Source organism: Emydura macquarii, unplaced genomic scaffold (assembly GCF_026122565.2).
Source record: "Emydura macquarii macquarii isolate MOO-44397 ecotype Brisbane River unplaced genomic scaffold, CSIRO-AGI_Emac_v2 contig_2768, whole genome shotgun sequence".
Classification (NCBI taxonomy): Eukaryota; Metazoa; Chordata; order Testudines; family Chelidae; genus Emydura; species Emydura macquarii.
The window spans coordinates 6,904,890-6,928,860 of record NW_027132905.1 but is presented as its reverse complement, the minus strand read 5'-3'; the positions used below and the strand labels follow the sequence as shown (position 1 = coordinate 6,928,860).

The window sequence follows — 23,971 nt, the reverse complement described above, 5'->3', positions numbered from 1 at the left end:
ATATAGAATGTTGTAGAAATTATGTGACCGGTCCTATTCATTTATATAGGTTTTGAAAAAGCAAATGTTACTATCCTTGTTTGTGTTTTATGAGCTTTGGTAAACACACCTCACTTTTTGCACATTTGAAACCTCTCATAGTAATTTATTTTCATAAGTTTTGGCAAGTAATCCCTTCAGGAATAAGGGTTTTCTGTTTTTATTTTTTCAAAAGAGGCTTTGAACATGTGGCAGAGCCTGTTACTTACTATATGTCTATACAGTGCCCTAGCACAATAGGGCCCTGACCTGATGATAATAATAAGACTCAGGGCCTGAAGCTGCTTCCATTTCACAAAAAGGGTCAGATTCTGCTGTTACACATAAGCAATGGATGTAAATGAGGGCAGGATATAGTTCTGTGCCATCATTTATTCTCATGCAATTTCCCTGGATCTCATTGTATCTGTCTAAGGTTCACTTTTCCATCCTTTCCACATCCCCATTATCTTTAGTGGAACTCCATGAGGGGCTGCAGTCTAAATTCTTAGCTGTTTTCCACTAGGTCCATCCAACCTGGTGATCAGCTATCCGTGATTCTGCCATCTCCACTTAGTTCTTTCATTGTCAAAATCTTGCTGCTATTTTTTTTCCTTGAGTAGCACAGTACTTCATGTGACAGTCAGTTACAGCACATGTGCAACTGAACCCATTATACTTGATATAAAGTGACAATTGATAGAAAATTGTATTGACAGACCGTGATTGAACATAATTACAGAACAGGAACCAACCATCCTGAATTAATTAATCATAATGTAAATAAATTTACATTTTCTGGGGCTCCTACATTCACATTTTAAATATGTTTGCTCACTTTTGTTTACAATGGTTGAACTACTGAACTGAATTAGACACTTTTCTTTTAATTAAGCTAATATTAGATCTTTCTTTTTGCATGAACTGAAAGATAAAGATGCTTAAGCATAAAACTGTTTATTCTAATAAATTTGCATAGGACTATGTTATAACCTAGGCAGATCCATGTGACACACACACAGCTTTATTGAGTCCGCATGGGTCAGTCATTTCACCCACTTTGCCGCTGTTTAATTCTCAATACGAAGTCAATGAGATCTACTAAAAAATTCAAGTTTGAAATTCCTAGCTTGAGTTACTTTTGAATTACCCAAAGTGCTTAGTTGCCATGCTAAAGATAATGGTGTAAAAACACAGCAGAAAATATAGAGGGGGAAATATAATTTTATGCTCCCATAACTTTAAAATGTCCCAACTGGTTTTGTTCAAACATTCTAAAAATTGTCACCTTTTGGCTGAAACGACATATAGAACATTTTAGAAATTGTTTAAGGAAGTTGTGTGCGACTGCAAAGGAAGAACTAAAATTAAAGCTGGAACACAACATAGCATATGCTACTCAGTCCTGTTGTAATAAATCACTTACTTTCTAAATAAAGAACTTTCTTTTACACACACACACACACACACACACACACACTTCTTTGGAAATGTACAGTGATGTTAACGTTTCATTATTTTCTCTTGTTGTACAGATTTTAGTATAACATTTACTAAAAGCAACCAGACTTGTCACTCTGTATTGGCAAGAATCACTGCAGTCTGCTTCTTTGGAAATGAGTTAACTCTTGGAAAGAAAAATGTGTGGGCAGTGGCAAAGTTCTTTTATAAAGAGGGCATTTATGATTAATAGAGTGGAGTGGACATGCTTCAAAGAACACCTACTTGTGAGGATGCACAGAACTAACAAGATCTAAAGGAAAGGTGTTATGATCAGAAGCTTTCAATGCAGTCTGATTACCCTTTCTCCAAAAACATTATTTACTGTAAGCCCTTAGGCACTTTTTTAGAGCTATTTTGAGAGCTCTCGTTATGATTTACATAAGTCCTTATATTTGCTCAGCCCCATACAACAGTCACAAGTAATGGCCCTTTTGCAATGCTTGTGACAGACATGCAGAGAGAGAAATCACCAGATACTTTTTCTCCCCTACCCAGTGTCTCCTTATGAGATACTTCACTTGTTAACTTTCCAGTCCACATTCTGCCTGCTGAGACTACAGCTGCATGAGTGTTCCTCCTCGTCTCAGCGGGAGTGTGGGTGTTGGTCAGACTAGTAGGGAGATGGCAAACTCCTGGGTGGGAGAACCCTTCCCCCAATCTCTGATGCATGTGGGAATGTGCTAGGGGAGGGAAGATTTCTCTGCCTCTCATTGGCCAGCCTGAGGGAACAGTGGTGCCAATTGCCTCTCATGTTCTTCCCCACAGTTAAAAGCCTCCATGGGTATTTTACATCAATAACTGCCCTGCCGTCCCTCCATGTAATTAACGTATGCCGAGCCATGTTTACAGGATGCTGAGAGTCTGACCAATCGCCAGTTCTCGCCTTGTTTTTGAAAGGCCCAACTCCCAGAGGTAAATTAGAGCCAGGATTTGGCTGGTTGTGCCTTTTGCCTGTAAAAAGAAGGGGAGACCTGAAGTCTTCGCTGATCAATGTCCTCCTTGGTACTCTCTACCCCCTATGAGGGCCTGGAGAGGACCAGAGGATTTAGAAGTGAGCTGAGTGGTAGGGGGTTGGCTGAAGAGGTTGAGTTATTGGTTATATGGTAGGAGCCCTGTAACCCCACCCAGAACCCAATTCAGTGCTTGGTATGTGAGAGGGGTGTCACCCCCTCACTCATTTTTTAGGCGTGCTATTTAAATTCATCCCTGTGTTGGTCTTTCATACATGTGCATGTCTTGATCAAATCCAGATAACCTGAGGGGGACTACCCTGTGACTCTTCTTGACTACAGTGGGTGTTGCAGGTAGCACTAAGTGGAGAGTGAAAAACAACCCTCCATAAATTCTCATTTGAATATGTAATGAACTCTGCTTGTCTGTCTCTTGTGTTCATTTTCCACTAACATCTGAGCTAGACTGTTTTACTGCTGCAAGTGTTTCTGAAAGTGAATTGTAAAGCCATACGCATGGATATTCGCATGGATATTCATAGTGAAAACGTTTTGATACTAGTCTAATGAGGAAACAGGAAATTCGTCTCAGTTCTGCCCTCAGTTACGGGAGTACTCCTTCCATTGTCCAGATTGCTGTAGAACAGTCTGGAAGTTAATGGTTAATCTCCAGACTTTGTGAAATTTGTGCACTAAAATATTGTATTTTGCGTCATGAAAGAAAGTATTTATAATGTGGGGTCTTTTAAACTTCCAAATGTGTTCAGCAGTAAATTAGACAAAGCAAATACCAGAAAAGAAAGAGAACAAAGTCCAAATTCTATGCCCAGTTACACCACTAAAAATCCAGACTAGCCCAGTTGAAATAACTGGGGTTACTCTAAATATAAATTGGATGTATGTGATATTAGACTTTGTCCCTCCTTCTGTATGTTTTACCTTTACTAGGGAATATAAAATGTATACAGTATTTTCGAGAACCATTCTGATACGAGGAGTGGTGTCAAAGATATAAGTAACATCAAAAGATCATTTATTGCACCTTGTTTTTACACATATCTTAGCCAAGTTTAAAGTAAACTGTACCAAATGCTTTCACATGTAAACAATGTTGAAGCATTAAAGTAGTTTTATTTGGGTTATTAGTTATTACATTAGCAAATTCTTTCCCAGCATCTGCAATTTACCTGTAATGTGTTTAGTTGTGCATATCAACATGTCTGCTAAAAGAGGATATGTAGTACAACTCTGTTTAACAACAAGCAATTACGGGTCTAATGAATTGGGCAATTTCACACATACTACCTGTAGATAAGCTTCTTATTCTAGCCTATGCATTGGAATATGCTTGGGAGCCAAAATGTATTTTATCTGCTTTAGTACTGTATATTCAGTCAGCTTCCACAGACCCTGATTCGAAGAATGCCATTAATTAGTTGACATTTTTTAATTAAATTTTCTAAACGTAATTTATTCCAGATGATTTATTAGAATGGGTTAATAAGAAAAAGATCCACAAGGGAAAAAGAAGAAAAGAATGTGGTGGGGGGAAGGAAGGGTTTGCAGGAGACCTTATAAATGTTATTGAAAATAAGTTTCTTGCTGAGTCACATATCCCCTGACATGAGGTGGTGATGCCCTTATGATATAAGTATTAACAAGTTAGGTTACACAGTATTAAAATGATTTAAGCCCATCGATAACACATTGATGGGTGCAGCACAGGCATTTGGGGAGAGAGAAAGAACATACATATAGACCTGGAATAAAATAACTAGATTATATTATCTGTGAATGGACATACAGACAATTTTTTTAAGATTATTAAACTTTTAGACTAGGATCAAGATCAAGCTAATCAGATATTAAATGCAAAAAATGCTGGACCAATTGCAACATAAAGTTTGCAAGATCAAACACACGAAAGTTTAGACATTCTAAATGTGAAGGTTGTTTCAGCATTGTTAACGTGACCATGTTGTGAGTGCTGAATATTTTATTTATATTCATAAAAAAGGTTGATATTTAAGGATTTACATTTAACAAGGAGAATAAAGGAAAATAGTGCTTACGCACAATATGGCCAAATAAACATTGACAGAGCAACCTTATATTCTGGACTTTCCTAACTACTGAATGCTTGATTTCACAACCTTATTGTTTCATTGCTTCTAGGTTTTACTTTTAATTTCCTTTAATTTTCTAGGTGTTGTTAAAGGGAAGGAAAAGTTATTAAAATACAGTTGCCTTGCATTTAGGTTTTAGTGCACACATATAAACTTAAGGAAACTAAATTTTCTATTGCATGTAGTTAGTGCTCTACATTTTTCAAACCATTCTATGTATGTTAAGTCAGGGGTTCTCAAACTTTTTTTGCTGGGACCGCCTTTGAAAATGTTTCAGGCCATGATGACCCTCCCCCTCTCCCCCCCACAAAAATGATGACCCCCCCCCCATGCCATGCCATCTTTACTGGGATGCACAGGGGGTGACAGCTCGTAACCACACACCCCCCCCATAATAACCTCCACACCCCCAGTTTGAGAACTTCTGTATTAGGTGTTGCTGTGCTCAGCTTCACAATGCCTAACAAATTTAAGAGCCTGTAATGGAATTTAGACTTCTAAGTCCCTAAATTTCTTTTGCAAATGAGATTTAGGCTCCTAATTCAGTTAGGTGTTGTGATGCTGAGTGCATTAATGCATAAATACCTCAAAAAATCTGGGTCTAAGTGCTCAGTGAAGACAACATCTATATCTAGTTTCAAACTTCAGCTATATCTGCTGTAGACTTAAATGAAACGTACTGTTTTTCTCAGTTCCAAAGAAGTAAATTCGGCAATAAATATGCTACAATTCAGTTCAGAATTGCCTTGACTAATTTACCAAAGTGGTTAGTCTATCTCTGGTGAATTCTTTAATTCATTGTCAGAAGAGATTATTGAATTTATGTATACTTGCATGTTTGGGAACAATTTTAATGGTTTCAAAATTCTATAGAACTTCAGCAATTCCATAAAAAGTCAGATTTTTCATCCATGAAATTTTTAATGTCATCCATCTGGTACAATATCTATAATATATTTGGGCCAGCCTGCATGTATTTTACATTTGAAATATTGTACCAGCTGTTTTATAGATATTTTTTAAACAGAGAAGTACCCAAGATCAGCATGAGAGAGATGGTGAGACATGCTCACCATGAACTCTATCATGCTCCCTTTGACATCATCGACAAAAGTTCCATTGATTGCGGTGGAGAAAGCTTGAGCTCTTGAAAAGGCTGTAGGAAATAGAACATATAGGCAACCTGAGGCCTCTTTACATGGACTATAGCAAGTCAATCGCTCTACCTGGTTAATTTTCTAGATGAGCTCCAAGATACAAAATATAAAAGGAAGAGGAGGTGACCTGGTCAACGCCATTCCTATTAACTTATGTTTATATATTCCTGGATAAAGATGTAGTTCATAGTACCAAATCTACTGCCAAGATAAAATTCCCAGAATACCTGCACTCCAACAGAACATTAGGAGAGATCTCCTTTGAATTTAAAGTGGTTGCTCCTGACTTGATCCCTTGTCTTGGCTGCATGTAATTAATAAGGGTCTCTTAAATATGTGCTGATGTGCATTTCTCTTAGATGCCTCTAAAGAGGGCTGCTGCTCCTTTTTTAAATCTGTCTTAGAAAAAGGTATTCTTCCTCTTAATGAAACTTTTCTTGTATTCCTGGTTGCAGCATTCTCAATAACGAAAGCAACGTGTATGTAAAAATCAACACAATATTTGCTAATTCTTAATTCATTTTCACTATTTTTCAACCTTATGTAACTATATCAATGCTTGACCATGCTCTGGTCTTTCACATTTGATAAAATCAGGCCCTTCCTCCTTATTAATAGTCACTTTTTTGCACAAATACTACTTCTGCTGATTGTAATTTGTGATATCTCAACTATAAATCAGGAAGGACATTGCCTTGACTTTCATAACTTAATAAAGAATCTCTCAGTCCCAGATCTGAAATCTCAAGTGATTCATAACCCACAAAGTGTGGACTTAATAGTCCTACTGGTACAGCTTGTGCCAATGTGCATTAGCCGTCACGTGCATTAGTCAGAAGGACATAAGTACTAATGAGCAGTGAAAGACGCAATCTATGCTGTTTAGAACAAGGGATAATTGTAATGTTTTACCTAGACAGTTTTCAGAAATGTAACAGATAATTTGGCATCACTTTTAAATTGCTTATTCCATTGAGAAAACCCAGCCACCTCAGATTATTCTGCAAAATGGATTGTTCAGTTAATGCACTTTACAAATGTTGTACAACTTCTAGTGTTTCGGATGTTTCTTTTCCAGATGAAGGATTACCAATAGAAACAAGCCTCCTCAAAACAAGTTACCCAGAATAGTCTTAATTGGTTTAATAGATAAATGTATCCATTTTAGCATATAGGTTTTCCCATTCATATCAATATTTTAAGCCATTCCAAAGATTACATGTTAAACAAGATATGATTATCAAACCTACCGAATCATTTGGGGACCAAATGTATAATCCAAACAGCAGTTTTTACTGTTATCTACATAACATAAAGAGTAGACATCCCAATTCTGCTCTGAGCTACACCTGTGCATCCACATAGGTTAGCACAGGTGTAGCTGAGAGCAGTCTTCCTGAAGGATACAAATTCGTATTATATCTGAAATTTAAAATGTGAAAATTGGAATTACTTTGGATAATACTCAGATGCATGGGTTTATGTGCAACACCCATGATCTACTGCCAACATGTGCTCTTGCATTATTTTAGTCTGGAAATTATTTTAACCCTTTTAAAAGTTTAAGGTCTTTGGACTAAGACTGGAATGCTACATACACTGTGGCTGATTATTAAGAACAGAATAATAGGACTCTGTTCCTTATATGTAATGACTGTCAGCTTCAGCAAGCGGAAATATTGTACTGCATGTTTTGTAAACTCCCAAAGTCCAGGTTGGCTCTTTTAATGTCCTAAAACCTCATAAATAATGAGAACAATAGGTTCCAGCATTCTATACGAGTAGAGAGCCATTAAAACATCCAGAAGTAAAAACCAAATCCTTGCATCATCAAAAAAAACCCACTGAAAATATTGGGGGTCCTGGCATCCAAAGAGCATGAGATAGGCTTTTAATAAAGAGACTAGATAAAACATTACAAATAGTCCTTCTGTCTCCTGCACCTTTGTAAATCAGGTTTGACTCAAATGGAGTTACACCCCTGTAAAAGCAGTGTCAGTGGGAGGAGAATCAGGCCCAGAGTCCCTTAGATAATTCCTGAAATTAAATAAACCTAGTGACTTAAATAACCAAGCAGAGTCTCAGTTTATATATACAATGAATTCCTGTTTAAATCCATTCACATTATAAAAGAAACCTGTTAAGGATATGCAGTGAATGTCACTAAACTGTTTGCAATTAAATGGTCTCCACTGTAAAGCTGATGATGTATGCATAATGTAAAAGTAGTATCTGGAGCTCAGAATCCTTAGTTATAAAAAATGCCTGGCTGGACCTTCTACAAAATTTGTTAATTGCAAACACTTTGAGTGCATTGATCCATAGCCACTCTGATTAAATAATTATTCCAAACAGCACCTATGAGGACTGACAAGAGATTGTTTTGAAAGAACCACACAATATCTACATTTAAATGAGGACTGTTGGCCAATTCCCAGTGTATTACTCTTTCCTTGCTTTTTTTCTTTCAATAGCTACAGTTCCAGCTATTTAATTTTCTTCAGAACTACTGAAGTTTAAATTAGATTCAGATTGTTTTCACTTTGGCTTAAGCATTTCTGAACTAAGCATCTGGGGGATGGGGGAGTTCCCTTCTCCTTTTCTTTGCTCTTTTTCTCAAAGAATTGTCTGAACTATAGAAAGATTAGAGTAATTGCTTACAAAAGCTTCCACCTACCCTATAATATTACTCTGTCAGCCAGGCCATTTTCAAAACCTCTTCATCCACAGTTCCAAATGTTTCAGATTTTTAAACAATTACCTGTCATACAGGCAATTCTTACCCTTTTTCAGAAGAGCTCAGCACCTGGTTTTTCTAACTCCACAGCCTGGGTTTGATCTCACCCTCTTCCTTTATATTGGGGGTTAAATATTTTAATCGCTAAAATATTTTTTAAGAAAACAGATGTTTTCAATAAATGATTATATCCATGAGCACATAAAACCAAGCTTTGCCTTTTTCTAAAGGGAATCAAAAATAAACACATGCCTGGGAAAGACTGGGGGCCCAATTGGCATCTCCTTACAGGTTTCTTCAAAGAAATGCCTTGTTGGGAGATTTTTCCAGTTCCATTCTATAGCTTTTCAATATTATTAATTATCTCAGTGTCTAAATTACCAGGTGCTCGTTGAAGGGCTCACACTTTTCCATACATTATGGAATGGAATTGTTGCATAGACATAGGATAATGGCACATGTAGCAGTAGGTATATCAGCAGGTGGTAGCTACTCTCAACCTGTTTTATCTGTAGGCTTCTCTGATATGTATCTCAGCTAACTATCCTCTCATTAATCCAGCAGATGTTTCCTTTACAGTTTAGTAAAAGCCTCCGAGCTTGGTCCTCTGCTGTATTATGCTTTTATGGCTCAAGCGTCAGAAACATAATGATCACCCCAACAGAGGCACCCAGACTTTAAAAATTAACCCATTGTGCCACCTTGCTAATGAACATTCAGGCAAGTATCTGGGCACTAGATGGTTCTGAAGGGAACTCCTTCCTTTCCCAAGCCAACAATCTGTTCTGCAGCTGCATCCATAGCCCATGGCAGAGGTAGCTCCTGGGCCTCCTAAATTTCCCTCTAGAGGGGAGAACCAATGACTAGATTCCATCTAGCCAGAACCAGCAGAACCCATCATGCCTTCTCCTCTGTAAACCTCCTGTTTCACCCTCAAGCTCACCTTGGTGATTAAATAATAGAGGACAAAGTCTTTGCCCTCATATTGCCCTTTTGCACCACTGAAGATACCAAAGCACTATAAAACCAAGCTGACCAGCCCACTGATGATTCTCCTGATGTGAGTGCCCCAGCTGGCAATCTCATTGCTCAGGACTTGGAAATTGGGATCGAGACATTTGATCTTGACTTCCCACCGGTGTATATCAGAAGTGACTCCAATGACATTAATGGAGTTTTATTGCTATAAATTGGTGTAAGATCAGATCAGATTCAGGTCTTAGAACCAATCAAGTTTTATTCTCTATTCTATATTTACTTCTGAAATCATAACTTGATTTTAATGCATTCTCATATACACATGTCGCCACTGTATATTTCCTGCCTTGATTTAGTACATTTTATCTGAAACAGTCCACTTTACAAAGATACTTGCAGTTGCCTGTACTTGATTGTGGAAGGCATAGTGGTGCAGAGAGGTTTTTGATTTCTTTCCAGGGGGCTTTTGCAATCCACTGAGAATCTATGTTGTCTCATTTGCGCTTTCACATTCAATTTCTATCATGTTTCCCAACAATTTGCAGGGAGAATTCCTATGGGACATATCCAAATAACATCCCAGAATCCTCATTGTCCTTCCTGGAGTTTTATGTTTTCACATTTTAGAATAATTCATCACAAGATAACATTGTGTCTTAATGAAGCCCTGGTGGTATGAGATTTGGAGACACTCAGGAGGGAGCCACAAAATAAATACAAGGATATGCACAATGTAAAATAAAAATAGCTGGGTGTGCAAAAGAAGTTAATGGAGAAGAAAAATAGTTTCTGCCAGCGTATGCTGACTCATGAGTATCTCTCTCCATCTTGCTCAAGCATAGACAAACCTGATTTATCTGTCACTTTGCAAGGATCCCTGAGGAAGTGCATAAAGATGGGGGACTCCCATAAAACTGAAATTATTCTCTCCAGTTGCTTCTGATGTTTTGTGTGGATGATACATGTTTGAGCTTCATATTGACCTGGTGATGTCAGTTTGTCTGCCTTCCATACTGGAGATCTTGGTGCCGACAATTTATTTGGTGCCTGGAGACTTATCTGTCTCATGAGTCTCAGATTTGCCATTGCTAGTGGTCACTCAGGTTACCCCTTCCACTATGTACTGCTTCACAGATCTTAGTACCAAGCACTCCTCTTCACTGACTAGAAGTTGAATTGAGGTAGGCCTAGCATTCCTGCCACATCAGCTCCATCCCTTGAGGGGGAGTACTCCTTAGCCTCTGACAACAGTAGAGCTATCTCCTTCTCATTCCTGGGGTCTAGATCCATAGATCCATACACCTCTCATGGGGAATCTGGATGTTATTATGGTTTATCCTAGTTCTAACATTCACAGAAACCCTAGTATCCTTCACCATGGCCCCCTGCTCCTTATGTGTATCAGCATGCTTGGCCCTATTGGGCTCCATAGTGTTTTTTGTCTGCAAGAAAATCAGCATCTGCAACATGTTCCAGACCTAGATCTCCACCATCACAGAGTGTAGCACTTTGTACTATTCAGGAACAGCCCCTATTTTTGAGGATGTGGATCAGGACTCTGAGGAAGAGTTAAAAAAGCCAAGAATTCCAATATGAGCTCCCATATCCTCATCATCTCCTGATTAGGCTGTTGTTCCATCAATATTCACAGCTGGGGGACTACATGCTAAGGATCCAAGCAGAAGTTGTCCTGGAGAGGTCCCTCAAGCTCCTGAACATCTTGCTACATCATCTGGTGACACCCATTAACAAAGACCTCCTGGACCCTGCAAAGTGCTATAATATTTAAATTGGTGGAAAGTTCCTGAGAAAGTTCCAGAGCCTTTCCCTCCACGGTTACCACCCAAGACGGATGCCTCCAATCTGGGTTGGGGGGTTTCATCTGGACTACTTACAGACTGAAGGCTTCTGATCTGATCAAGAAGCCCGTCTGCACATAAACATTCTAGAGTTGAGAGCAATTCATCATGTTTGTATAGCATTCCTTCCAGTTCTCAGAGTATCATTAGATCAGGTCTTAACAGACAATCCCACAGCAATGTTTTAGGCAGGAGGAGCAAGGTCCACTCTTCTTTGTCAGGAACTTGTGCATCTGTGGAACTGGCGTATCAGTCATGACATAAACTTAGGAGCACTACTCTTACCAGGTCTTCAGAATGTTCCAACCAATCACCTCAGCAGGTAATTTGCAAGTGATCATCAATGACCATTAAAGGACACTGTCATTCAAGAGTGATTTGCCAAATGGAGTCAAGCTTCCATAAATCTATTTATAACGATGACCAGACACATCATATATTCAGCTCCAGAGGAGTCAGGAGTGAGGGTCTCTATCAGATGTGTCCTTGAATCTCCAGACTCCAAATCTGATGAACACTTATCATCCAATTCTTCTAATCCCACAAGCAAGTGGGATAGGTGAACCTGTTTGCATGAAAGAACCAACTTGGACCTGTCTCAAATTAAACCCAGAACAAGTTCATTTCTCTGCATTATTATTATCATTATTATAGCTGCGACTATTAGGTGTTGTTATGAGTGCCCAAGAGCATGTTAGGTGCTCAACAGAAATTAGTAAGGGCAGATTGCTTGATTTTCAGAGGTGCTGAGCACCCACAGCTACCATTGACTTTTATGGCTATGAATGAGCAACATGTTTGAAAAATCAGGCAAACAGCCTTGCTCCAAAGAATTTACAGTCTAAGGCCCCAGTCCTGCAAAGACTAACATATCTGCTTAATGTGAGTAGTCCAAGTGACCTCAATGAGACTACTTGCAGTGTGCAAAATTAAGTATGTGCATAAGTCTTTGCCCTACTGGGGACTCAACATGCAAACATCAAGGGTCATAAACAAACAAAAAGGGGGAGAGAAGATAAGGGAAAGGGTGTGAGATCACACCATTATTGAGCAAAACATACAGGTCTGGATGGTTCCATCTAATTAGGCTTGCTTGTTTTTTAAATAGATATTAATCCAGTCATTTCTCTTATGTGACATGGCAGAAGTGAGGTTTTAGGAAGAATTTGAATGAGAAAAGGACAATGATCTGACAAATGGGTTTTGGGAGGGTGTGCCAAATACATAGTGGGTAGTAATTTTGACCACTTTTGGTACTGTCACAAAATTTCACAAGGCTTTCTGCCCACTTTTGCAGACCCAAGAGATTCATATAGTTTTGATGAACTTCAGCTAAACATCAAAACTTTTTGTGTGTCTAGCTGAGCTGAATGTCCAAACCTTTCAAGGTTTTGCATCATTAATTAATACTCACAAAAGCTTCTAATGTGAAGAGATATGAAAACAGACAACGTGAAACCATCACACTGTGCTTCACATACCCTTTGAAAGCATAGCCCTCAATCTTTGTCTCTACTGTTTTATCTGAGCTTTGTCTTATAAACGCACCAGTTTTGTGCAAGCTTCAGATCGGAGCCTGTTTCCTCTGCACAGTAATGTAGTTGCTCATGTATTCATCTCACAGCTTTGACTACAGTTTCTTGGCATCTTTGCTTTATTTATGGTACTGAGCATAACAAGTGACAGAAGGATCAGAGGTGGTTATCAAGATAGGTGTCATCTCTGTGGAAGGATAGCCACAGAATCCAGAGATGCGGTATGACTATAACTTTGACATGAAATGTTGGAGGGTAACAGGTGAGGTTTTATTGGATCAGAAAGCATGTTTGGAATGGGACAAAAACCTTTCCTTTCTATAGTAATAAAGTATGATCCCTTTATTTATCATGAAAATGACAGCCCTATTTATAAAAAAGCTTCCTGCTATTTTAGGGAAATGTCAGCAGTAAATCCTATGGATAATTAGGACATTTGCGTCATAAATATACTGAGGCTTCCCAGTATCCTAGCTGACAAATGCTGGGTATTTTTTAAGGGTAATTATCATGTTAGTGAATATGTATAATTTCTGCAGTTCAGCAAAAATTGGAATTTCCATCCTACAGGAAATTCTGATATTTTAACATTTGTTTTTCTCCCAAATCAAGATAAAGTCGCCATATCAAATTTGATCCTATGGCCCATAGGAGAGGATGTTGGCACCTGAACTCCCATGAGGCACTCAGTACTGTAGGTAATTGCAGTTTGATGTTGAGCTGTCTTGAAACTAAATCTTTCAGTTCAAACCAAAATATTTAGATTTTGATCTGAAACACAAATATCCTATTTATATTGTCCCAATGAAAAATTGAAAAACTTTGACAACATTGAATTTTTGCTATGGAAAATTTTGATTTTGCAGAAAGTATGTTTTCCATCGAAAAATCATTCGGATGGAAAATTCCCACAGTTCTAATAATTTTCCCCTCCGTTAATAGTGAGAAGAGGAAAGCATGCATACACATGGACAGGAAAATAACATGGCTGCACAAACTCTGCGGTGTTTAATTCCTGAACTGAACTCATAGTTTGGTTCGTAGATGCATTGTGCTTTGTAAAAGAGAGCTTACAAGGGGAACCTCCACAACCAACCCTTTTTTATCCCCTCAATCACCACTTCCCTCCAGTAAATCCCGGGAATCTCCCCTCTAACCATATAAGGGGTGTCCCAGGACATCATAGGTGGTTGGAGCTAGAACTTAAAGTTTGGCTGGGATGATCACCAGCTTTCCAGTTTTGAGAACACCTTGAATCTCAAACAAAAGGCTCAACTCCAGTGCGTTTAAGGTTTGACATAAATATCTCATATAGCTCTAGAAAATACCCCCCTTAAGGCACCGTAAAGAAGCCACTCATATAATTGCAGCACTACCTAGTAGGTGACCTCAGGTACTAAGAATTCTGCTGGTGATGATTGGTATTTATGCTGGAGGACAAAACTGTCCTTCCAGGAAAGTAGAGATAAACCACTTGGCGTGGGAATTGATTGGTTCTTTGCTCAGATACCCAGGTGTGTATCTGTGTGAATTTTCTGAAATCAGCTGTTGCACTTGCCAAGATATGTACAGTGGATGATTTCACAATATGCTATGCGCTGCACACCTGCATGTCTGACAACAGAAGCATACTCTAAAGTGGGGTTAAAGTCTACGAATTTAAGGAAAAACTCAAATAAAATAGTTGGGGATTTTTACTTTTCTTTTAGAGTCAGTCATGCTGGTTCAAGCTCAAAACAAGCAGTTATAGTAGAGTAGGAAAAGTTATTGACATATTTAGAGGAGATAACGTAGTGATAACTTTGGTCAGAGACAGCATAAAAATAGCAGCATTTTCTTTTCATATGAAGATGAATCATATTAAAATTACTATTTAATATAAAAGATAAGAATAATCTTTTGTTGGGTCCCTCACAATAGGAAGAGAATATTGATATCACACTTATTAATAGTGTGCTGTTATAATATTTCTAAATATATGCATTTTACCTATTTGAATGATTAATTAGACGGTGCCTGATTGTCATTTCGGGTAGTTTTATAGGAACATTGTGTGTGTTTGTCCGGTGTCATACTTCTGACTAGAAGTATGAATAAAGGTACAAATTTTGGACAGCTATGTGATTTATACCACATTTTAATTGAATCTTTACATCATTGTCCTTAATGTTTTCAGTACAGATGATTGAACTGTTGGTTATATGTAATGTTTCTTATATATATAGCTCCTTTTTTTCTTTGTGAATCATTCACAAACCATGTTTTCTTTAACATGTTTGTAGGTACTTACTGAATAGTTTAGATGAGTAATTTTCAGACTTGTATGTTATCTGAGAATTGTTCTAATTTGAATATTCACCTTTTGTTTTACATGTTATGTGATTTGTCACCTATATACATGGTACTGGTGCTTCTACCTCATGAGATGTCACCTAGGTCACATGGTATTGGTTCTGCTTCCTGATTGGATGTCTGAAACTTTTTAAGCAGGAGAGTAATGAAAAATTAATAACATTTCAGAATGTGTGAACATTCTCACAAACATGTTAAGTGCTGTGCTGCATTGCTGCTTATAATATGTATCATGTTTTATAATTGTTTTCTTTGTATCTTGTTATCCAATTCACTAACCCCATACCCCCCATGTGTCTGATTTTAGTCAGCCATTGTTTCTTGTCACATATTAAAAGATTGTAAAGTTTTGGGAGCAGGGATTACACCGATTTAAAACTGTGTGAGATCACACTTAGAATAGAATAATAAAAATTAGAAGTGGTTGGGGATGAAACATGTTAGCTCACTTTTCCTGGTCCTCTGCCTTTATATACTGCCTTCATTATCCACTGCAGATCTTTGTCTATCTCACCAGCTCATATTATCTGTAACATTGTATTTATTTAGTGGTGTAGAGGGGTAATATACACAACCGTCCTGTTACCAAATATATTGTATGGTGATAGAGAAGACCAAGGTTAGACAGATAAAGTAAAAAATGAAACCAATATTTAGCTGTGATGTACAGAACGCAAAAAAGTAAACTGACAAAAATCCCAAAGACTCCTGTTTGCCACAGTGATTGTTTTGGTATTTGTCTTGCCTGTAGTTTATGATATTTTCTTCACCTTCTTTTTTCTACCTGGATTCAACCAGGTAGAACATTCAACATTCTACAGTGTTATAACCTAACATCATAAATGATTCTTAGAGCACTTCCTTTTCATTCCTCCCTTCTCTGTCTCTGATGTTCTCTCCCCACCCTTAGCCCCCGCACCAGCAGTGCACAGACAGCTGCAACTAGTACAGCTTTCAGGGGATGCTCACATCTGCTGAGTTTTCTTAGATATTCAGGGAACAAAGAATTTGTTCCTGAATCTTTGCACAAGATTTTCTTTTAGTGTCATAAGGCAACCATATCTTTCCATCTGACCAGATTTTCCAAATTCAGTTTTAGCCAATTAGTAAACATAGTATTTAAAAAAAAAAAAAGCCAAGGTATGCCATATAGATCAGTGCCAACTATGGAAAGTCATAAATCATAGTCATAAATCAGATTATGCCCACATTATATGAGCTGGAGCTAATTTGCCAACTATGAAATCACTGCTTAATCTCACTACAGGAGTTTTCTGAACAGTATAGATTACTTACATTGCCTGGTAAAATGAGAACATTGAATCAGACTAACATTCTCATGCTGGAAATGTTAAAACAAAGGAATGTACTGTTATACTAGGTTTTGCTTGGAATTAACTGAGTATGATTTAGAAGCATCATTCGGTTAGTTATTAATTTCATATTGGTTGCTTTGTTAAGTTGGAATAACTTTTATAATCATATGGCGAAAGATTTACTTTAACAATGGGATATAAAAAGGGCTCAGTGTTGGCCTAACTTTGCTTCCATAGAAGTCAGTTCAAGTTTCAGCATTGACTCACTTCTGAATATCGCAAACTAAAAGAATAAAAGTAAATTGCGACACTTCATCTTCACCCCCATTGTATGCATTAGTGACCATGGACTCAAAAAACTCTATAATGGCAGTGCTCCTATGAAAATCTGAGCACACCTAAATTACAAGATGGTAATGGTTTTACATTAGTCTGGATTAGTTATTTCTATTTTGGGGGAAATAGGTATTAGGAAATAGGAGTACTACAATGCTTTCTGTTTGTTAGCAATAAATAGATGCCAAACTGTTATGCAAATTGTTTTACCCTAGGAATAAATCTACAGTTTCAGAGCTTGCTCTAAAGTCATTGTCTGTATAGTGACTTTGAGCAGGGTTAGGTTTATTGATCTGGGCATAGCACTTGGATTCCAGAATGGCTTCATTCTACTCCTGCTTCTTACACTGATTCTGGCCAGGGCAAGCCACTAAGAGTGACCAAATTCTGCCATCCTTTCTCAGCAAGTGGTCCCACTACCTAGACAGATATTACTCAGGGTGAATTAAGAGGGTGGAATCTGGCCCTTAATCTCTCAGTCTCAATTTCCTGGTTTGTAAAAAAATGGGAATAATTATATAGATCTGCCTCTAAGAGTCACTTGAGGGTTAAAAATAATTGATTTTTAAGTGCTTTGCAGATAAAAAGTGCAATGATTAATCTAATATTATTAGTAGTATTTATTGGGCCTGATCCTGGCACGTACACTCACACAAAACTCTCAGAGAAGTCAGTGGGTAAGGACACTAGAACTAGGAACTTCTGTTGTTGACTTTTCAAAATTTGTAGGAAATTATTTGAAATTAAATCCTTCTCTTTTTGAAGAAAATGTACACCAGAGAAAAGTTTTCATGTGTGCATGTGCTCACGTTTAGTTCTCAGGACAGCAGGCTTTATACCATATGTTCACTAGTTGTGTGTGTGTGTGTGTGTTGTTCTCAGGACAGCAGGTTTTATACCATATGTTGACTAGTTTTGTTCACATTTTAGCTGCTGCAGATCTGGCAATAAAAGGACTTCTTCCCTCATATTGGTGTCCATCGAAGCCCTATATAATCAGTGGTCCCACTCATTTTGGCAGTCATGTTGTTTGAACCCTACAGATCTTTAAATAACAACCTGGAACCATTGGTTCATCTATACACGTACAGCATTAATCCATCTCAATATCTAGGTAACATTACCTGAAGCCCCTTCTTAATAAGAGTAATAATATCTTAGTTGCATAGCCTCTTTCATTCAAAAGGTTCCTAAAGTGTTTTATAAATGAAATTGATAGACAAATGTATACATAGCAGCCAAGATTTTCCTTAGATTGGAACTCCTTGGAGTCCTTCTTAAATGTTTGGAAAGTACCTAACACATAGTGGGTGCTACCACAAATAAATAAATAAAAGTACCTAGTGATTTTAGGTGCCTAACTGGAAACACCTTGACTGCGCCTGTTTTTCGGAAAGTGCTGAGCTCCCACCATTTGAAAATCAGCCTTGTGAAGGTGTGTCGGGCAGCACTCCCAAAAAACAGAGGCATCCAAAATCACTAATTACTTTTGAAAATACTGGTATGGGTTCCTTATTTCCACCACTGAAATGCAGCTGCATCTGGGGTGAAATGCAAACGGTGCATTTCTGAACAGTGCCCAGTAACATCACAAAGCAATTTAACATAGGAAATGGAAAAAGACACAATGTCTTATTGAAAGTGCAAGAGAAATTTGGATACGTAGAATGAAATGAATTGAGTTGAAATTTGGCCAGGATGCTGGGTTTAACCATCTGTAGATTTATGGGAAATGCCAAGGGATCTTTAACGACCGCAGATTATTAGATCCTTGGCTTTATATTTTATCCACATGATGAAAGGTTATTCTTCTGCAGAAAGACTGTAGTCCCCACAGAGAAGCCTTTCAGCATATTTTATGATGGATCATCCTTGAACAATGTCTCCAAAAAATGTCACAAAATATCAGGACGTATCTGCAAAATGTCACATAAGGCCAAATTTCATGTATAAAAACTTCTGTTCTGGGCTTCCTGTTAAGTCATGCTCACTCTTGCCTTATGTTGGATAGCAAAAGAAAGTAGCAAAGGTTATAGCATTTTGCAACATATAGCAGGGTTGTCAGTGAAGTGAAGAGGATGCGTCCTCCAGGGTCCAGTCCTGCAAGGTACAGATTGATTTCAAGGTTTGCTGTGTCCCCAGGGTTGCTATGTTACAGTTCAAACTAAGGGCCTGCTCCTGCTCCCTGTGTTTTGCCATTGAATGATGAGAGCAAGATAGGGATCTTTGTGTATACGTTTGGGCAGCAACAGGACATTTCCAGACTCATTTAGCTAACTGGCTATGGCATCTGCATAATGCCAGTTTATTGAAGTAAGTGGGACTATGTGCATCAGAGAGCAAAATCTGGCCCTTAAAATTCTTTGGAGCATTAATTTTAGAGATAGGTAAATCTGAGGATTATTTTGGTTTTGCAAAAGAGAGACTTAGATCTGAAGGATATGCTATCCAAACCCCAAATGTTTGAGTGGCAGAACTTATTTGGATAAGTGGTTCCCAACCTCAGGGCATGTCTACAGTAAAAAATTAAGTTGACCTAACTTCCTTCGGCATACAGCCTCCGCAGTAATTATATCGCTTGTGCATGTCTATACTTTGCTCCTTTTGTCATCTATGCACATCTCAACAGGACCACTTGCACTGATTGAACTGTCGGTGTGGGGCATTGTGGGACAGCTTTTGAAAGCCAGCAACAGTTGATGTAAGCAATGCAGTGTCTGCAGTGACTTAACTACATCGACATTGACCCAAGTTACTTCTTGAAAAAGCTGTAGTGTCTTACTTGAAAATTAGGAGCGGGTTATCTCCAGAAGCAGAGTGGGGAGCAGTTAGAAAGCAGAAAAAATGGCAAACCCATACCTATTTGCACTACTCATAAGAGATTTGTTCGTTGCAGTAATAAGAGCAATGTGTTTAACCTGAGAAGGCAAGCAGCAGGACTTGGTCTTGGGTAAATCGGTGGGAGGAGTATTACAATGCTTAGTGAATTGGAGAGGATATATTGTAGATTATTTCATGAGGGATTTCTGACTCTATTGCATAAAACCATGCTTTGTATTCTAAAAACTGTCATTTAAAATTTAGAGTTAGTTCATGGCAAGAAAGATAAAATGGTTGAATCTGTGAATGCAAGCACTAAAGATAATGCAGAAGCAGGAAAATTCATTCTGATAAATAGTGGTATGTAATGTAGCCTTTTTTCTAAGAAATATTGGCTTCTGCTGGGCGTTAATCTCTTGGTAAAAATTTATAGAAAAATTAGATGCTTCTCAATAAAAATTCATAAGGGGAGCAAGCAACAGATGCCTTATCTAGCTAACAAAAAGGAATTATGGCAACCTTTTAAGATGTCAAAGCCTCATTTGCAGTAGAATTGGAAGAACATGACAACTTTCTATAAGAAACAGATTTCCTATGGCATAAACAATAGCCTTAAACTAACCCTAATGTGGGTTATAAATTATTCCCAGTGTCCTGTTCTAATAAAACTTCTAGGTGAGGTTTTTTTTATCCTGTTTGACTGATATTCCTTCTCTGAAGTTCTAAAAAAGTGACAACCCTTGCCCTAAATACTCATGTATCTCTAAATGAGAAACTGCAGGGAGATGGGTGTATGGGTTAGATTTTAAATCCCAATTCACATCCACCTCTAAGGAGATAGTTGGCTATAGTAATAAGAAAATCCTTTCATTGTGATTTATATTTCCTTATATATTGTATCCCTTTCCCCTACTCTTTGTCTGTCTTTTACGTCTAAGCTGCTAGGCCAGGGCCATGCTGTGAGTAACAAAAACAATTATGTTTTAGTAGAATATCCAGAAAAGTTAACTTGCATGATCTTTGCCGTTTAATTTGTTCCTCTGTTGTTTTGACAGCTTGCACAGACAAGGAGCTGAGAAGTCTTGCTTCCCGCCTAAAAGATTGGTTCGGTGCTCTTCATGAGGATGCAAATCGTGTCATTAAGCCAACAAGCTCAGACACAGCACAAGGCAGTAAGAAAACTCTTTATAAAAATAAAGTTCTAGACAAGCTCACAGTTTCAGTAGATATTTAAAGGGCAGAACAGTAAGTACAGTCTCTAGTTCATCACTTTAGTGTCACTGGGCAAATAGACTTCTGAGCCATATAACAGACCTGATCATGAGAGATGCTAAAAAATACAGCTCCCATTTATTTCTAAGGGTACTCTGAACCCCAAGCTGTCCTAAAAGAAGACAGTAAGACACATACCACACAAACACACACACAATTTGGTCTGCTGTTAAAGCCACAGAAGGTTCAGATGCTAGTAGAGAGAACAACAAACCTTCCACCACATTATATGACTATGGGCAAAATGGCAAACAGAATATTTGGCATATAAGTATAAAGCATACAAGAATTACAGTGAGGATTCATTTTGCTATTTTCAATTAGCCTTATATAAGAGGAATGATAATGGGAATAAAATGTCCAGAGAAAAGGACAAAAACTGGCCTGGAAACATTACTTGATGCAGAAAGGTTAGAAAAGCTGAAATTGTATGTGCTGAAAAAGATACATTCATGCAATACATCCCCAGTATCTAATAACACTTCTCAGCATCTGCTCTTTTTGTTGCCCCTATTTAAAAACAAAAACAAAACAGCACCCTATACGTATAACCCAAGTGATTAATTTTGCTGTCATTTACCCAGCAGGGAGGGAAAGACTCACACAGAGGTTACAAAGAAAGACAAAGTGGCGCACAGGATCTGGTCCAACAGGTGAATGTAGCTGAACAAGTCAGTAATCGTGATCATACTGTAATTAAATTTAACGTGTGTAGGGGGGGAAATTCCAAAGAATCTAACTCTAAGAAAGAGAACTACATAAAAATGAAGGGGTTAGTTAAATGGAAATTGAAAGGAACAGCCACAAGAATGAAATTGCCTGCAAGCTGCATAGAAACATTTAACAAAACACTATCATAGAGGCTCAAACTCTATATATACGCCAAATAAAAAAATTTTTAAAAGCAGTAAGAGGACCAAAAAATGCCACCCTGGCTAAACAACAGAGTAAAAGAGGCAATCAGAGACAAAAAGACATCCTTTAAAAATTGGAAGTCAAATCCTACTGAGGAAAATAGAAAGGAATGTGAAATCTGGCAAGTCAAATGTAAAAGTATAAGTAGGCAGGCCAAAAAATAACTTGAAGAGTAACTAGCAAATGACACAAAAACTAACAGCAAAACATTTTTTAAGTACATCAGAAGTAGGAAGCCTGCCAAATAATCAGTGGGCTACTGGATGATCAAGATGCTAAAGGAACACTCAAGGAAAATAAGATTGTTGCAGAGAAGCTCAATGAATTCTTTGCATCAATCATCACTGCAGAGTACGTGAAGGAGATTCACATATCCAAGCCATTCTTTTTAGGAAACAAATCTGAGGACCTGTCCCAGATTGAGGTGTCATTAGAGTAGGTTTTGGAACACATTGATAAAATTAAACAGTAATAAGTCACCAGGACCAGATGGTATCCACCCAAGAGTTCTGAAGGAAGTTGAACATGATATTGCAGACCTACTAACTGTGATATGTAACTTATTGCTTAACTCAGCCTTTGTACCAGATGACTGGCAGATAGCTAATGTGACACCGATGTTTATAAAATGCTCCATGGGCAAACCTGGTAATTACAGGCTGTTAACCCTGACTTCAGTACTAGGCAAATTGGTTGAAACGATAGTAAAGAACAGAATTATCAGACGCATAGATGAACACAATATTCTGGGGAAGAGTCAACATGGCTTTTATAAAGGGAAATCATGCCTCACCAATCTACTAGAATTCTTTGAGGAGGTCAAGAAGTATGTGCACAAGGGTGATCCAGTGAATATAGTGTACTTGGATTTTCAGAAATCCTTTTACAAGATCCCTCACCAAAGGCTTTTAAGCAAAGTTAGTGGTCATGGGATAAGAGGGAAGGTCCTCTCCTGGATCAGTAACTGGTTAAAAGATGAGAAACAAAGGGTAGGAATAAATGGTCGGCTTTCTAAGTGGAGAGATGTACGTAGCAGTGAACCCCTAGGATCTGTACTGGGACCTGTGCTGTTCAATGTATATATAAATGATTTGGAAAAAGGGGCAAACAACGAGGTGGCAAAGTTTGCAGATGATACTAAATTACTCAAGATAGTTAAGTCCAAAGCAGGCTGTGAAGAGTTACAAAGGGATCTCACAAAATGGGGTGACTGGGCAGCAAAATGGCAGATGAAATTCAAAGTAAATAAATCCAAAGTATTTCACATTGGAAAACATAATCTCAGTTACACATACAAAATGATGGGATTTAAATCAGTGATTACTACTCAAGAAAGAGATCTTGGAGACATCGTGGATGGTTCTCTGAAAACATCTGCTCAAGTTGCAAAGAAAGTAAAAAAAGGTAACAATGTTAGGAACTGTTAGGAAAGCAATAGATAATAAGACAGAAATTATCATAATGCCACTATATAAATCCATGGTATGTCCACACCTGGAATATTGCATTCAGATCTGGTCATCCCATCTCAAAAAAGATATTTTAGAATTAGAAAAAGTACAGAGAAGAACAACAAAAATGATTACAGGTATGAAACAGCTTTCATATGAAGAGAGATTAAAAAGACTGGGACTGTTCAGCTTGGAAGAGAGACAGTTAAAGAGCAATATGATACAGGTCTATAAAATCGTGAATGGTGTGGAGAAAGTGAATAAGGAAGTGTTATTTACCCCTTCACATAACACAAGAACTAGGGATCACTCAGTGAAATTAAGAGGTAGCAGGTTTAAAACAAACATAAGGAAGTACTTCTTCACACAACGCAGTGGAACTCATTGCCAGGGGATGTTATGAAGGCCAAAAGTATAACTGGGTTCAAAAAAGAACTAGGTAAGTTCACGGAGGATCCATCAATGGCTATAAGCCAAGATAATCAGGTGAACCCCATGCTCTAGGTGTTCCTAAAATTCTGACCGCCAGAAGCTGTGCTGAATGATAGGGAATGGATCACTTGATAAATTGCATCTGGCCCTGGCCAGTGTTGGAAGGCAGGATACAGGGCTAGATGGATCATTAGTCTAACCCAGCATGGCCATT

The 23,971-nt window shown here is 38.0% G+C and overlaps 1 protein-coding gene across 1 annotated transcript in view; it reads left to right on the top strand.

The window, feature by feature from the left end:
• Nucleotides 1-23,971, top strand: part of SPOCK1 (SPARC (osteonectin), cwcv and kazal like domains proteoglycan 1) — a 419,844-nt gene that overhangs the window by 377,917 nt on the left and 17,956 nt on the right. Inside the window, 1 exon segment of the mRNA XM_067566726.1 lies at nt 20,743-20,859. Within this exon segment, the coding sequence (XP_067422827.1) occupies nt 20,743-20,859 (117 nt within the window).